The 17,044-nt window shown below is 40.8% G+C and overlaps 1 protein-coding gene across 3 annotated transcripts; it reads left to right on the forward strand.

Moving 5' to 3' along the window:
• Window positions 1-741: 741 nt before the first annotated feature.
• Window positions 742-10,372, forward strand: SLC25A29 (solute carrier family 25 member 29). 3 transcript variants are annotated; one of them, XM_042799227.1, is made up of 5 exons: window positions 744-894; window positions 2,412-2,455; window positions 4,582-4,616; window positions 7,249-7,332; window positions 7,975-10,372. In XM_042799227.1, the coding sequence occupies exon 5, from the start codon at window positions 8,008-8,010 to the stop codon at window positions 8,716-8,718; it is 711 nt and encodes a 236-aa protein (XP_042655161.1). In that variant the 5' UTR covers window positions 744-894; window positions 2,412-2,455; window positions 4,582-4,616; window positions 7,249-7,332; window positions 7,975-8,007; the 3' UTR covers window positions 8,719-10,372. The 3 variants fall into 3 exon arrangements, with proteins under 3 accessions (XP_042655160.1, XP_042655161.1, XP_032837592.1); XM_042799226.1 differs by lacking the exon at window positions 4,582-4,616 and having other exon boundaries at window positions 742-894; XM_032981701.2 differs by lacking the exons at window positions 744-894; window positions 4,582-4,616 and adding an exon at window positions 1,713-1,771.
• The last annotated feature ends 6,672 nt before the right edge of the window (window positions 10,373-17,044 follow it).

Here is a 17,044-nt window from a genome sequence, read left to right on the forward strand (position 1 = left end):
ATAAAGAATTGCTTCCTTATATATAAACTAAATCTATGCTCTTCTAGTCTAAATAGTTACCCCTTGTTGTATCACTACAGGCCCCAGTAAAATGTCTCTCTCCAACTTTGTAAGCCCACTTTAAGCATTGACATGCCACAACAAGGTCTCCCTGCAGCCTTCTCTTCTCCAGGCTAAACCACCCCAACTCCCTCACCCTGTCCTCACAGAAGAGGTGTTACAGGCATTTTGCTCCCTTTAAAAGGAGGTGCCCCTCCAAATTCCTCACCACACCAGCTCCCCAGGCTTTCCAACCGCCAGCTCGCAGGGATGCTTCGCCCAGAAAGCCAGATGCCCCCGGAACAGCCTCCCTGAACCACCTGAAACAATTTTGGGGCCATTGACGGAGCAGGAGGGATGCTCTGCCCCGCCCCAACCACCACTTCCCCAGCCTCCAAAATGCCTTCTCGTTAATTCTTCAGATGCGGCTGCAAAGAAGGGAAGTTGGTGGGGCGTTTTGGTGTGGGTGTTTTATTTTTTTTTTTTTTTTTTGGAAAGGCCGCGGAAGGGCACGGCTGCGGCCCCCCCCCTCGTCCCCCCCCCCCCCATCCCCGGCAGGCTCAGCCCCGTCCCGCCCTTTGCCCGGAACCGCCCCGGCTCGGCCGCCAGTGGCTGCGGGCTCCGGGGGGGCGTTGTCCCGCCGCCCGCCCCCTCGGAGGCGCGGCTCGGCCCCGCGCGGGCGGGGGGGCGGGCGGTAGAAAGGGCGCGCGGCGGCGGCGGGGCGCGCAGCGGGGCGCGCAGCGGCAGTGCGCGGAGCGGCGTCGGTGCGCGGAGCGGCGTCGCGTAAGGGCTGGGCCCCGCCGGGGACGGAGGGTGCCAGCATGGCTCTGGATTTCCTCGCGGGATGCGTCGGCGGTGAGGAGCGGGGGGAGCTGCGAAAGGGGAGGGGGAGGGGAGTTAAAAATTATGAGGAGAAGAAAAATAAGGGAAAGAAGAGGGGAGAGGAAAACGGGGAGGAGAGGGGGGAAAAAAGGCAAACTAAAATGGGAGGAAGAGAGAAAAGAAAAAGATGGGGAATGGAGAAAAGGGAGGGGAAAATAGAAAATTAAAAAAATAAAAAAAGGGGGGGGGAGGGAAAAAGGAGGAAGGGGTGGAGGGGGGAACTGGGCGCGGCGCTTTTATTTTGGGAGCGGAGAATCGGTGGGAGCGGGGGCGCAGCGGGGCGCGGGGGCCCGAGCGGGCCGGTGGTCGCCCCGGGGGCTGGAAGCAGCGGCCGGCGGGGCCGGAGCTCCCCGGGGTTAGCGGCCGGGCAGCGGAGGCTCGGGCACTCCACGGACCCGGAAATATCGCTAGTGGGGAGCTTTGGCGTGAGGAGCAGGAGGGAACGCGTGTGCTCTTCCCTCAGCATCGGCTTACGGCCTGCCGCCTCCTCTTTTCCGCAGTTATTGAATTGTGTTCAGGAGATGCACTCTCGCGTCTTTTCAGTTGTTTGCGTTTGCTGTTCTCCTTGCCAATCTGACAAGGAGATTTTTTTTTTTTTTTTTTTTTTTTTTTTTGACTGCAGCGTCTCTTGTGACTCCATCCTAGTGATCCCGGCCTTGCCAGGGATCCCGCATGATCGACTGTGCTACCGGCCTTTTCATGCCGAACACAGTGCACATCGCTATTTTTGCGACTTGCTCTATCTTGCTGCTGTGCTGGCCTTGAGCAACTTGGACTACACCATCCTGGAGTGGGCACTGCATTTCTGCCACGTCTCCAGGAGAGGGAGGGAAGTCATCTTTCTGCAAATGTGAGATGGTGCACTGAATGGATTGATGCTTCATAGAAATACAGAGCTAGAGGATTCCTTGCTTCATCCAGTACTTGCAAAATGCATGTATTCAGATCAGTAGAACAGGCCTGCATGTAACTTCTAGGCAGTCCTTTGGCGCTAGAATAAAGCAAAGGTTTTTGTGATAGCGCGTGGTCCTTCTGCAGGTGCCACCATCACATCTGGAAAGGCTGCGGGCAGAAAGCAGGGATTTTCTTCTGGCTTTAGAGAAGACTTTAGGTTTTCCACGTCTCAACATTGTGGCATGCGTGTGAAACATTTAGCTTCAGAGGACACCTGCCCTTTCTGCCCATTGGGCTGAGGCCAGGAATCACTGCTGGACATCCTGCCTGATGTGTCAGGATCTGTAGTCACACACCTCAACCCCTGCCTGGGGCTCAGAAACTTGATGGGAACGGTAAAGGCACCTAGTACTGGCCTGGAGGACCAAACTGGTGATCTCTTATCTTCTGACTTGATAGGATGCTCCTTCCCCGACCTACCAGTAACTGCTGTGTGTGTGCTTACACCGCAGACTGGTGGTCCTGCTCGGGCTACTGTAGCCCCAGACCCAGGAAGAAAACTGTGAGTCATAGCTGTGGCGTTTGTTTTGTTTCAGGTGCTGCCGGAGTGCTGGTAGGACACCCATTTGACACTGTTAAGGTGGGTTGATTATGAAATACCTTTGTCTCTAGGTAGAAAATTTAAAGTTTTTCCAAGCAGTGGGGGAGGAAAAAAAAAAAAATCCCCAGATGCTGTAGGAGCATAAATCTGTGCTGGAAAGCTTGGAGCAAGCCTCCTTAACCACTGTTTATAGATTTGCAGTCTCCAGCTCTTCGGAAGTTAAAAATTCTTTGCATGTATGATTCAACCCAGTAACATGACAAACCTTGGGCTAAACTACAAGTTCACCAGTGCAGTAACAGTGTTGTATTTGAAAATAGGATCTTACATTTAATTTAATTTTGTTCTAAGCTTGCTTCCCTGCAGCTGTTCATCACTAACTGCTAAAACTGCTTCTCCCTGTGTTTGTAACTCAAAGCTACTTTGTTACTAGGTTGAAAATTTGTGTTTTGTTTTCCCCTCAAGCTCTGCTACTTACTCCTGCAGCAATAATTTGTTACACTAGTCAAAGAGTGTAAGTGGATAAAAATCCACAGCATGAAGCTTGTCTGGGGGCTTTTTCCTGCCTTTGAGTATTATTACGTACTTTTATAACTTTCCAAGGTAAAATTGATTTTCTGATGGTCTGGTAGCCTTATGTATTATGCATACTAAAGGTAGCCAAGACCTGTTCAAAGATAAGATTTTTAAATCTCCTGGAGGGCACTTCAGCCGGGACTGCTAGTCCATTTTTCAGAATGGGTTGACCATTTAAGTCACTCTTTGGCAGCTTCATCCAAACTCTCACACCAAGAGAACAGAAGAAGGGACGCCAATATATTCCCTGCTAAATTAATACACCAGATCACTTGACTGCAGCAGACAGCATGCCACCCACTAGAGCTATATTTGGAATACCTCTACCTTGCTGAATTTAGATTTGCAAAGGGCTGATAGTGTTACCAAGGTCGTCATCATATTTTGTGCTCTAGCACATCATTAATTCAATACAGGTTTTCCTTGCCAGTGGGTATTAGTCCTTGCCAGTCAAGTGAAAGCTGCTTAGATAGTAAAATCTAGATGAATGTTTCTCAGAGCAGTAAATTTGACTGTGAAGTAATTGGGTTGAATTCTAGTATATATTTTCAGGAATGGTATTATCCAGACTTGCACATTTTTTTACAGTGGTACAGGGCCAGCTGTCTTTTTCTCTCAGCCCTAACCTGCCAAGTTTTTAATGCTTAACTTAAGGTGATGGGTCATTTCACTGAAGCCAGCAAAACTGCTAAAATTCTATACTCAGACTAAAGTGAAGCATGTGGGGGGTGTTTTTTTGGTTTTTAAAGTGGAACGGCCTCTAGTGCATGAAACTAAACATTTAAGTTTCTGCAAAACTGGAGCTTCTCTGCTAGTTCCAGCAGATGAATTAATGCAAAATAGATGTGTTTGCTTTAGAAGAAGTATCTTGCTTTACAATAGTGCAAAATAGTTTGTTTCTGGATGACTTTAGATGTTTCATGAAATCCAGTGGGGCACACTATATTTTCATACCCGTTAAAAGGTATTACAAGCATTTATCTGTTTTTTGTTAGAGAAAATACTAACATTTGTGTTATTATCTGGCGTAGTCACCACTGTATGTGGGGAAATTAACACTATAACCAGTCTTAAAAAAAAAAAACCAAAAAAACAAGCCCCCCCCCAAACAAACAAACAAACAAAAAACCCCACAAGTAACAAAACAAAAAACCAAACAACAAATCTCCCAGAAACATTGTATAAATTGTTGTGTATGTATACATGTTAAGAATTAACCACTTTTACAGTTCTGCAGTGTTTAAAGGGCTAGCTGGTAGTCACCTTAGACTGCAAATTTTTAATATAACTGACCAATGGAAAAGCTGCTTAAGCCAGAATTTTACTTCTGTCTTGGCTTTTAAGATCTTTTTTTTTGGCCGGTGATCATGTTTCACAAAGTGGGGAGGGGGATGGTGGGACACACAGGGAGAGATTAAACTGATGAAGTCACCCTGTGAAACCCACAACTGAGCTATCTCAGAACTGGCAAACTCCTTATCCCTGGTTTGTTGATGTAATGTATAAAATTGCTTTTTTGCTTTTAACTGCCTTTACTTTCTGAGCTAGGGGCTGTCTTCATTAACAGCAAAAGTGTTACTTTGTTGTAGATGACAGATAAGCCTCATCACGGGAGAGTTACCTAGTAAGTATAGCCCAGGTGAACACTTCTGTTTCTCTCAGTCTTAATTTATTCCCAAATGTATTAGTTCAAATAAAGATCTAAACAATTTACGAAGCTTTTCCCCTTATCAGTTTAAAACTAAAATGTCCTTCTTCTACAGCTATGGCATGGAGGGAGTGGGGTTTAAATATCCCCCTTTTTAATGTTACTCTGAACCTTCTTTCTGGTGTGCATTTCTGGCTGTATACACTTCACACACAGTGGTTCTAAAACTGAATCTCCGACACACTGTTGTTAAGGTCTTATCCACTACGTATCCTTGGAGGACATTTTCATTGCTCAAACCTTGTAAATCACTTATTTCACACATTATTACATGTTTGGACTGGTTTGAGGGTGTGGTGTTTTTTTTTTTTTTTTTTTTTTTGTTTTGTTTTGTTTTGTTTTTCTTTTATTTATTTGTTTGTTTTGCTTTTTTTGTTTGGTTGTTTTTTTGTTTAGACTTGAGTACCTTTATGAAAGTCTTTAGTGATGTCAAATTACAGTGTTATAAAACCTTAGGAACAGTGGTTTCAAAAAAGAAGGAAGCACGAATACTGTGCAATGAATAGAATAGAGGATTAAACTTTGCACATGATTCATCTTTCCTATAGTTGTACACAATAAATATCTTGTTGACTATGACATTAATATTCATGAACTAAAGTTTCATATGCATTAATTGCCTTATCTGGTAGTTTGCCAATGCAGATATCCCTATGTGGTCATCACTGTACTCAAATGAAAGAGCTGATTGTCATTCTTAGACCTGGAGCATCAATACTCTAAATATTCTATCCTATAACAAGGCTTAATTAGTCAATATTTCACAAATTATTTAGACAAAAATAGTAGGAGAATATAGGAAAATAAACCTATATACAGAATATGACTAATTCTAAATTACTAAAGACATGCATATAGAAAAGTTTAAGAAAGAAGGTTCCTAAGCTGCAGTTTGCCCAAAGCCCATATGTGTGGAAGGCCCCTGACTTCACAGATGGGGATTGAAACAATAGCAGTAAGTTATAAATGGAGTAAAACCTTTGTTTTGTGAAATTCTAACAACTTGTTAAGATTTATGACTTTGCTTGCGGGTCTGCTTCTTGAGCAGTTTTGACAATCTGCCTGCCCCTCAAACATCACTTTGAGTAATAAAGAAATTATTTTCTTTGAATCATACTATAAGCCTACTCTTAATCTAAGAAGCTTTAAAACCCTGCTGCATCTTGGAAGACGTGCGGTGGTCTCGGCCTCCCAGTGTGGCTAACATACACTAACATGTATACTAAAAAGACACTAAAAACTAAATTTTGATTTACAAAACATAAAATGACATATTGTAGGAATATAAAAAATACTGAAACAGTAAATAATTTTTCGCCTCAAAGAAAGCTAACCTGAATATAGAACTTTGAAAAAACATGTCCCCAAATCCTTTTCTAGACCCACATCTTATGAATCTTTCATTGTTGTGGTTTTGTCCCTGTTTGCCTAAAGTAATAATAAAAAGATACTGCAGTCAGGAATCTCTCACATGGATAAAATTTTCTTTTGTTCAGAGTGTGAATCTTGAAGTTTTTTGCCCTGGAGTTGCAGCAGCAGCATTAAATAGTTGATAAGCATCTTTTCTAAGGAACATTGCAACCTTCCATGATGGAGATCAATAAGGGATTTCTAACTTCCCAATCCAGTGAAACCAATTTATTAAGTTTATTGCAGTGTAGGGTTTTGCACGAAGTAGGTAGCTTTGAGGGTTTTTTGGTTTGTTTGAAATGTGCTGAGGACAAATTAGCAGGAAAAAATGAATTGGACTTTCCCATTAAATATTATAGCATCTGGGCACTGGGCCTGTCTCCTAATATCACCAGTTACAGTAGCTTCTATCTGTCCAGCAGAAGATGCCATTTCATTTTTGGAAGAGCTAACTGATTACTAATATTAAAGGTTTGAAACAGCCATACCCTCACATATTGTTTGTATTTATCAAGTTAAAAAAAAAAAAAAAAACCAGACTAAAATTTAAAAGGACAAGTGGCTTTTTTTTTTTTTTTTTCTCCTTATGCAAAGTAAGACATCTTAAGAGCCTACTCCCAGTTACTGTCTGAAAAAAATCAGATCTCAATGAAGGGTCCCAAGTCTGGTAGCCAGAACTACTGTGGGTGGCGGTGTTGAAAGTTTTCCATCCTTTTACAGTTATCCTTATTTCATCTTTGACTTATAAATACATTTTTATAAAATTTTATCAGGTTTGTACAGATAGTTCTTAGTGTGAAGCATTCTTGGCAGCTAAAGAAAGTACCTATTGTAGCCAGTACTGGAAAACTTCAGTCTGAAATTCCAGATATGTGTACCCTGTTGTACTTCCACATACTGTTTTTCTAACATTCACAAGAAGTTTATAATCCTCCTCCCTTCATGTTTTCACCCCAAATTAATTAAAAAATAGCCTTCAAGTGTTTTGAATTATTTTGCCACATATGGCATTCCAGTGTCCAGCCTGTGCTCTTGCATAAACATTGCTATAGCAAATCTCGATAAATGTACAAGACACTAGTTTACCAGTTTGGCTGCCCTTGACATACAAATCAGTATCTCATACAACTTTCTGTAGGTTCGTCTACAAGTTCAAAATGTAGAGAAACCTCTTTACCGTGGGACTTTCCATTGCTTTCAGTCCATCATAAAGCAAGAATCTGTAAGTACAAAATTAATGCTTTGCATATTTTATATGTTCATGTATTTTGTATTGGAAGGGTGGGAAAGTTGTTTAAAACCTACAAATATTGAAGATAAGCAAAAAGCATGCTCTGAACCTCTCCTGACCACAGGGCAGATATTCTAGTCAGAAGTTTGCCATAAACTTCATGAAGAAGATAACTAAGTTTGAGGTTGATATTTTGAAGTTAACTTTTTAAATAAGATAACAAGTTATTTTAATAGCTAATTTTATGAGAATCCAAGCAATCTGAGCAATGAGTGAAGAAATTGTTGAGGTGTTTTTTCTGCTGAAGTTTTAAGACCATAACTAAAAGGGTAGCTTTGGGCTTTTAGCTAGTTAAAAAAGAAAGTCTAAAATTTACCAGAAAACCTTTCTCTGGGTGGACTTAGATTATTTTCTGGATATGTTAAACTATTTATTTGTACTGCTAAAAATGCTTAGGTGTTTGTGTCCTAGGCAGCAATAGAATTATCCTTACAAAGAAAGATGGTACTGATCTTCTGGCCCCTGTTAGAAAGTTAGGGCACAAGAGAGAGACAGAAAGGCCATGTTCTGCACAGTTTCGGGAGGTTGGCAACACCACTGTTAAAAAGGGTTTTTCCTTCCTTCTTCCATTAGGCTTTTGGACTCTATAAAGGTATTGGGTCACCAATGATGGGACTTACCTTCATTAATGCACTTGTGTTTGGTGTACAAGGAAACACGCTTCGTGCTCTTGGAAAAGACACTCCTCTAAACCAGTTCCTTGCAGGGTCAGCAGCAGGGGCTATCCAGTGCATCATCTGCTGTCCCATGGAGTTGGCAAAGACAAGAATGCAGCTTCAAGGAACAGGTGAATACAAACAAAAAATGAAGAACTACAAAAATTCTCTGGATTGTTTAATCAAAATCTATCGAAAGGAAGGGCTGAGGGGTATCAACAGAGGCATGGTCTCTACATTCATAAGAGAGACTCCAAGCTTTGGTTTTTACTTCCTGACCTATGACTGCATGACCAGGTATTTAGGCTGTGAAGCTGAAGACAGTTATGTTATTCCCAAACTGCTGTTTTCTGGAGGGATGTCAGGAATCGTGTCCTGGCTCTCAACCTATCCCATGGATGTGATCAAATCCCGGCTTCAGGCCGATGGAGTCGGAGGCATTACACAATACAAGGGCATTTTAGACTGTGTCAGAAAGAGTTACCATGAAGAAGGCTGGAGGGTGTTCACAAGAGGTCTTACTTCCACACTTCTCCGTGCTTTTCCTGTCAACGCAGCTACCTTTGCTACTGTCACTGTGTTCCTAATGTATATGAGGTCAGAAGACAACCTTCATGAATGTGAACCAGGTCCAGTAATACAGCAGCCTTCCAGTTTGTGAACATTACCTGTTGGCTCTCCTGATCCAAAGCCTGGCTGTTTGGATTTTTTTACACATAAACACTTTACCCACACTGGTGGGGTAAATGTATGCTATCTATATAAAGAATTCATAACTGTGTCAAACTAGGATTTCATCTCATTACTTGTATAAAGAGCATATTGCCTTATTAAGGACTTCATATCTAGTAGTATCTAAGATGGGAACCTGCCTTTAGAAAGTACTGTACAGTTACTGTTGTGGCTCCAGAAAAGGATCTGGATAATGTCATGGTACCAGAAAGCAGGTTTTCCTCCACTCACATTCTGAATGACTGAGTTAAGTTGAATGCAGAAATGTTTTCAGAAAAGAAACATTCTTTTTATATGTAATAGAAGTATAGTCCTCTAACGTGAAGTATAGGGAAGAAATTAAATGCTGGAAGCATTTTGCAGGTAACCCTGAACAGTTTGAGACTTGGACTAGCATTCAGCTAGCCATGTGTTTTACTTTTCCTCTGCTTTTATATGTCAGTGGTTTTAATAGCAACTTTGTTCATACTGGTTTGCTAAAAAAAAAAATAAATTATTATTACTTGTTCCTAAGCTACTCCCTTACCTTTCAGCTTTGAATAAATATCTTAAGCACAAAGTTAGCATTTGCACTCATATGCACTTGTTCCTTTAAATCTCAAGGCTTGTAAGGATTTAGGGAAACTCACATCTAGGAAGACTGATGTTATCTGCCTTCACCTCTATGTCTCGCTTGGTGGGTGCACAGATTGTATTGACTAGATTCAGCTGAAGTAGACTTTGTTCTCTGAAGTTAATGCAACTTTGCACCATTTCTCCCAACATGCCCCATAGTAGCCAGTGATGTACAGAAGTCAAAGTCCTACCTGTGGAATTGCACAAAATGTTTGTGGGTACAATGTTAGCTTAGCAGCTTGAAGTACTGTAGAAATATGTACATGTTTAGAACTGGAGGTTTCATTCCTTTCCAGACAATAGGGGTGTAAGTGTCTGAAATGGTTGGTGTTCAATACACTTGCATTATGAATTTAACCAATACTGATTTTTATCTATTTAGTTACAGTGCTACTGGAAAGATGACTGAAAAGGGGTTTGGAGAATTTTCTTGTTACATTGGTCCACTGTGATATATATATATATATATATATATATATATATATATTTAAGCAGTCTGTTCAAGAGGGATTGCATTAGTTAAATAGCTATAAACACCTACTTAATATTTGGAATAAGAACTACACATATTTGGCACAAATACCCAGGAGGAAGAAGTGCATGTGTGTGAGGGATGTTCTAAAATGTAACAGACTAGTTCAGTAAGTACAACTTGTTACACTTTTGGTTGGGACAAGTGCAATATGTGTTTAATTTATATGAACTTTCTAAAGAAACCTTATTTCATAGCATTTTGCACTGTAACAAAATATGCTGGAGAAACCTATAAAACTGGTATGTCTTTTTATACCTTGAAGGTATGCTGGATGTTTTAGTGCCTACTTGCACTGAGATTCAAATTGAATGTTAAATCTGTCTACTAAGCTGCATATGCACAACAACTCACAGCAAAGACCATTTACACCTTTGTAGAGTAGTCTAATTGTTGTATATAAAATTGAGGGAATAAATTTTTTAAAAATTTTGAATTTGCTTCTTTAGTTTCTTATGTTTTATCCTTGTTTTAAATCTGCCTTACAAGAGGGTGGGGTTTTTGGCTTCTACCTGAAGAAACTTGTTCCCCACCTGCCTTCCACGCACCTCCCAGAAGGGCAGTGCCTTGCTCTGGCTTAGAGTGCATCAGTTCATTGAAGCACAGAAGGGAAGTCACCTCAGCTTGCTTCTTCAAACTGATCTTTTCACTGAGTAACTAACGCACTTGAAGATTTTATAGCTACTAAGAGAACAATACTGCTTTTAGAGTCAAAGAGCTGGCAGCATGCTTGAAGCCTTCCTATTCTGCATTTGGTTTAAATAGTGTTGGTCAGCACCAAGGCCTGCACAACTGTGGAAGACAAGCCTGTGGTCCCTGCCCGCTCCCAGAATCAAGAACCAGGTCTGACGACAGCACTGTTCATACCTGAATCAGAATGATTGACTCTAAAATGCACAAGTTTAGCAAAAAGCTTTGTAGGTTGGAGTTTTTCAGTTTTAGGCAGTGCAACTAATCCACAAAGAGCATCAATATTCCAAATAAAAAGCCACAGAGGAAAAGCAGGATGATGGCTGTTGTGATTTATGGAAAAGACCTCTCATTAGCAATGAGAGGTTATTTCAGGTACTGGCTCCCCTAATTCATCTTCTTAACAGGTAGATACATGTGACCAGAAGAAACTCCGCCAAGCATCCGTGTGCCAGATCAGAAAAGGGAAAGGCCACCACTTCAGCTAACCAGGAGCAGTCGCAGTTCCAGTCAAGTACCTTGTGTTCTCTCAGCAGGAGCAACAATGTTGAACTATGGCACAGAAACAAATACTTGGAATAAGCAAACAGTGTCTCCCTAAGAGACAGTAACACCATTAAAACAGAAAGGGCTACAGTGTTTTATTTGCAGTATTTACTAAAACATTCCAGAAATTAATCCATCTGGAACTTAAAAGTAATAATCAGTAGCAGACACTGGAGGTCACTCAACGAGCTTGAGGGCAAAAGTCAGCTTTCAACCTGGTCTGATACCGGCTGCTTGAAGCCTGGGTGACTCCTAACAACTAAATAAAGCTAGACAATAGCCTCAGCATTCTTAAACGTGATTCAGTTCCTCCCTGCCAGATTTTTGATATGTCAGCCACCTTAGCCAAGTCAGACAGAACTATATTCTGCCTCCCCAGATCCTCCTTCCCATAAGCACCATGATACTGGGTAGGAGATGCTCTAGTAACACCCCAGCAACTGAAGGGAATAAGAAGATAAAACTCCCTGAAAGTAGAACTCACCTACTATCAAGCCCCCTTGCTCTACTCTTTCTTACAACCTATCCTGCTAGTGGATGGGTCATAGCAGTGTTATAAATTGAAGCCATGAATACACTCAATTAGGACAAGAGGGGAAAAAAGGTACAATCCAGGTACAACCCTTCCAAGTTTTAAGAAAGTCATTATTGTAAAACTACTGGGATGAAATTAAGTTCATTTATTGTGTCTGTAACTGTAACATGACAGTATTCATAGCTTTTTTTTTTGGTCTTCTCTTCCTTGCCTTTCTCTGCATATAGTTTTCCTTACAGTTCACATGAAAAAGTAGCAAGACATTCATGGGATGAAAACCTGTACATTGCAGGTGCAGGACAGGTATCAGACTGGGGAAGTTACTAAGATGCACGTATAAATAGTTGACCTTGCAGAGAAGTGTTTATTCTTTGAAATAATATATTTACTATTACACTGGAAAACAGGTGTTAACAGCTGTTGTTAGTCAGACTTTTGATCTGTGGTTAAAGAACAACTCAAAGTGCAGAAGTGTTCCAAACACCATTCGTTAGGCTAGCAGAAGGTGCAATTAAACCCCTCTTCTGCCAGAAAAATAGCAGCTTATCCAAGGCAACATGCCATACCAAACAGCACAGCCCTGGAGACGGATGAAGGATCCGAGGGACTGTATGTCTGGGAAGCACAGCAAGAGAGTAAGGAACCAGAGACCTTGCTGGGACAAAGTGAGTGGAGATAGGTCTTGAAATCACGAGGAAGCAAACCGTGTCTTTCACTGTTCAGGGATTTATGTATGTTCATGGGCAGTGGGGGAAGGAAGCAAAAGAAAATAACCCATTTTCATGCTCCCAGTGCAACTGTTTTGCAATTTTTGTACCAGTGTTGTCCTCACTAATTACAAAAATGGTTATCCCTAACAGGGAAAAAAAAATAAATAGTGACAATATGCACAATAATATATGATATACAGTAGAAACTTGTCTACTTATAGTTTATTATCAGTTTTAACTGATTTGACCTTGACTGGGATTTTAAGCTATGCAGTTTCATCAATAAATAAATTGAAAGCAAGCAAGGCAAGGTCTCCAGTGAAAAATAATACCCTATACATTGATATAAATGGAAGAAAGGCAAGTTCTAAGGTTCACAAAACACTCTTCAGGTCTATAAAACTTTACATCTAACAGTTAAATTGCTTCTTGGTATCATTCACTATTATTACTTCTACTTTATTATGACTGCTTTTTCTTACTGAAAGAAACCCTCCATGTTTTTTATTAACAGTAAAATAGTTGTACAGTTTCAACCATATCCATGTGTCAATCAATAAAATATCAAAATCATAATGAAACTTGACTTCATGGACAGCACCATTTGTTCAATATATGAAAATAGGAAGAATTGTGATGGAGGAATTTGATTTGGCTAGATTAAAGTTGGTATGAAAGAAAATTAGTATTCTTTTCCTAGGACCTGATCTAGTTGTCTTAAGCAAAGATTTATCCTAAAGCAGGCATACTCAAGTGTTGCAATCAACTAGGCCACACACCTTCCCACTTGTGCAATGATGTATTTTCACTTAAGGAATAATCTACAACAGGTAATTTTCAAACAGGCTAGTAATAGAGTTCAAGCTTTTCAACTGCAACTAAGGGAAATAAAAGTAACTCTCTTTCCCTTAATTTCCTCCAGGCAGATACCTGTTTCCCTGCCAGTTCATAACAGAGGCTGTATACTTTCATTTCACACTCTGGAAAAAATTGAGATTAAATCCCCTATCTCTAACCTATACAAGAGGAATGAATAAAAACAAACAAAACCAGCCCCCATACAAGAGGGTGACCTGCCATAGGCCATTCCTTACAATACATTTCCAAACCATAAACATTTGTATGTCCTTTCAAGCTATGGGGGCCACTGAATTCATTTAAATCCACTGGAGGTTCAGTTGAAGAACAGATTAAGATTGATGACTGAAGGATTCTATATCCAAAGGCTGAATCTTGTTTTGCTGAGAAAAAAGCAGCGTGTTGAAAAATAAGTCAAAACATAAGCTGCATGATGTTCCACACTTGAGGTAGTCTACTTTGCAAGCCGTAATCGCAATTGGCAAGGTTAGCGAGGTCCTCAGCAAGCATCTTGCAGCTCTGGAGGATACCTGACAGTCATTATATCAAAACTAGTAAGAGTTTTCTACAGATTTGTCTTGAAACAATTTGTGTATGGATTTCCCACTATTTAACAAGGAATCCATTTTACGCCTCAGTCTTTATTTGCTCTGATTTATCTGAAAAATATACCTGTTATTCAGAAACAACATGCTTGTGAAACACACCTTTACTGTGGGCCTGCTCCCCAGACAGAACCAGTTTATTCGAGATGTTTGACTCCCTAAAGGGCAGCAATGCAGAACTCTGATGCAACATCTGTCCTGCAGTCTCTGCAATGGCCTTGCAAACATTAAGAGCAGCAACACACTGAAGGAAAGTGAAATTGCAAGGCCCCAGCTGCCTTGGGTGAAGACTTTTTAGGAAGCCGCTGCTGGATTGAAGCATTGGTGTTTTACATGTCTATCAGCTAACCAAGAGCCACTTACAGTTGAAAGCACATTCATTAAGACTACATGTCATTATGTTCCCACATTTCTTTTAAAATACTTTTAATATTGGATGCATGGATCTCCTAAAAATATATGATCCGTGTCACACTCAACAGTTTTTATCTAGTCTTTATTATCATTGCCCTGCTGGTGCTTTTTATGAATGCACAAGTACTCTTGGGACTCTCAGAAATCAGCAGAGTTGTACTTACTCTTTTGCACTGGCGTGTGGGAAACGTGCTCTTTGACACTGGCACGTTCCAAGTCTGTCAAGGTCTGGTAAACACCACAGGACACCCTACACACACTTGACCCCACAGGGGCACCCTGACACTCTGCTGTTCTGTCTGCTGGTCACACTGTACAAACTGGTAACTCACTGCCATCTCCTGGCAAACTACTATTCAACAGTATCTGTACACACTGAAATAAAGCTTTGACACAGATGGTACCTAATATCAGCCCGGTAAGACAGAAATCACACTTAAACCTGCAAGAACACTTAATACAGAAGTGGTGGCAAGAGAAGCATCCAGAAGTCCTGCAAGGACCCCAGACTGTCTGTCTCTCCCTCCCTCCCAAATTGGCCAACATTTTTACAGAAACTCAGGCTTGCTCCTGAAGAGCTTCCAGTTTACACAGAAACCTGGTGAGAATAGCAGCTCACAAGAAAGATAATACGTCCACAGTGTAACACCAAATAGAAGGAACAGTATCCAACCAGCACTCAATCTTAAAGATTTTCTGTTAGAAAAAAAAAAAAAAAAAACCCAAACAAAAAAACAGGAGACTTCAGGAGAACCCTGAAACTGGAGTTGTTTAAGAATCAGTTGCTATAAGCAATCTCTCATTTGCCTCCAGCAAAATTATTTTTCTGCTACTTTAGGGGAAGCCAGGACCTGAAAAATTCACACAAACTCTTATACTGAAACTCACATGCCTTCTCCAAAAGGAAATTCAATATTCTCCAGATTACTTCCAGAGAAACGAAGGGACTTAAAAAAATTCTAAGCAAAACTGCCCTAATATAGGACAATTGTGAGTACACATAAACTTGCCTAAGCTCGTTCATTTTAGGCAAAGGACAACTGATTAAACTACCTTACAAAATAAAGCTGGTAGTCACCCAGGTGGCATTTAAGCAAAGCTGTAACGCCACCTTCACACTACTGGCCTTCTTCAACTTGATACTAGATTGATTTGTATCATAAAAACTGCTACCAAGTCTCATGATAATACAAGCACATACATTCCTCCTCTGATTTGTTTGTACCTTTATGGATCACTGTGTAGATGTTTCTGCCTGTTCTGTTCTGCAGCGCGGTGTCACACCCTCTTCCCCACATCACTCTCCTATTCTTTTGCCCTGGAACTGCCAAGTCAGGCTGATATAAGAAACCTTCTCACTCTTACCAAGGAAAGTGCTACTTTCTAACTATTTCATTTTCACAGCTGTGAGTAAGAGCACTGGTCCCAAGCCCAACTTTTTATTCCTGCCTGCAAAATTCACACCCACAATTCAGATTTGAAATCCACCCCAAGTTCTGAAGCTTTTGAAGGACCTTTGATTTCTCCATAAAGAAATACAGGAACATCAACGCAGTTACTAAGAAGTCAAAGCTTAATGCTGACACAAACATTGTTCACTTCCCTCCTCTTCTCAAGCCACTGTAACACAGACTTAGGAAAGGTGCTGTACAGATGAACACATTTATTATTCCAAAGTGTCATTATCAAACAACTAGATCAACCAACACCAGCAGCAGCTACCACCTGACTGATTAGAATTCCTAGACTCATCTGCCTAGCAGCCTTGATAAAAATACTGATTTTTGTCTGCTTCTTCAAGGCATTAAGGAACCGCATTTTGAAGAATGGTATTCAGCACATACTGTCCTCCAGTTATTCCATCTTAACTGAATAGAAAGACTATCACTCCCAGTTTTTCCAAGGCATGCACTGATAAATTATCCTGTGGGCACCTTCGGACAGGAGGTGACTGAGTGGAAACACCTTTTAGCTCCACTGCCATTCCTCTTCATCTAGCACTTTGAAGGTATTAGCTTTCTTCAAACATTTAAAAGTCTCAGTATTTTTGCCATTTCTGTTAACTATTGCTTTTCTTTTTACTTACTGTCAAGATCTCTGTCTGCCTTTAAAACTACATTACTGCTGACAAGCTATGTTGTTGGAATGTTTAGTATTTGTCTGTCTTGACTGACAACCTGGGGCCACTGGAGGGGGGAAGAAGTCAAATTGCATTACCCCAATTCAACAGTAAACTTCAGAAAGGTAACTAAAATTAAATGCAAGCTCAGTTGAAGTCCTGACATTTTGTTTCATTAAGGATTTATTCACCTAGTGTTTCAAATCTGTACCTGGGCTCCTCCTACAACCTAAAAAAGCCTATAGTTAGTTTTACCTTTTAGAAAATGGTCTGAGTCCAAAAGATACACAGCTACAGAATTTGTCTCCTTTCATTTTGACAGCAAACCCAGATAAGGTAATACAAAATGTAAGAGCAAACGAGCAGTAGAACAGGCATGATGAGCAAGCACTTAATCTTTTGCCAGCTTTAAAACCACTGGCTACATTTCTCCCCCACCCCTCAGACTCTCCTCCCCTTACCTGAAATTGCTCACAAATTGGTGGTATAAAGCAGGAATTTGTCAATAGGAGGCTGGCAATGGCAGTTTCAAAGTCAACTCTTGCTATTCTCAAAGCCCATAATTTCTTCACTGAAAATCCACAAGAACTCTGGAATCAACTAAGCATGATGTTTTAAGAACAAGATGTGC

The sequence above is a fragment of the Tyto alba genome, unplaced genomic scaffold, assembly GCF_018691265.1.
Source record: "Tyto alba isolate M040663 unplaced genomic scaffold, T.alba_DEE_v4.0 Super-Scaffold_29, whole genome shotgun sequence".
NCBI classification, from domain to species: Eukaryota; Metazoa; Chordata; class Aves; order Strigiformes; family Tytonidae; genus Tyto; species Tyto alba.

Coding starts and splice junctions, on each gene's coding strand:
- SLC25A29 (XM_042799226.1), top strand. CDS start 861: ATGGCTCTGGATTTCCTCGCGGGATGCGTCGGCG. Junction 2,456..7,248: donor ACCCATTTGACACTGTTAAG/GTGGGTTGATTA, acceptor AACTTTCTGTAG/GTTCGTCTACAAGTTCAAAA. Junction 7,333..7,974: donor CCATCATAAAGCAAGAATCT/GTAAGTACAAAA, acceptor TTCTTCCATTAG/GCTTTTGGACTCTATAAAGG.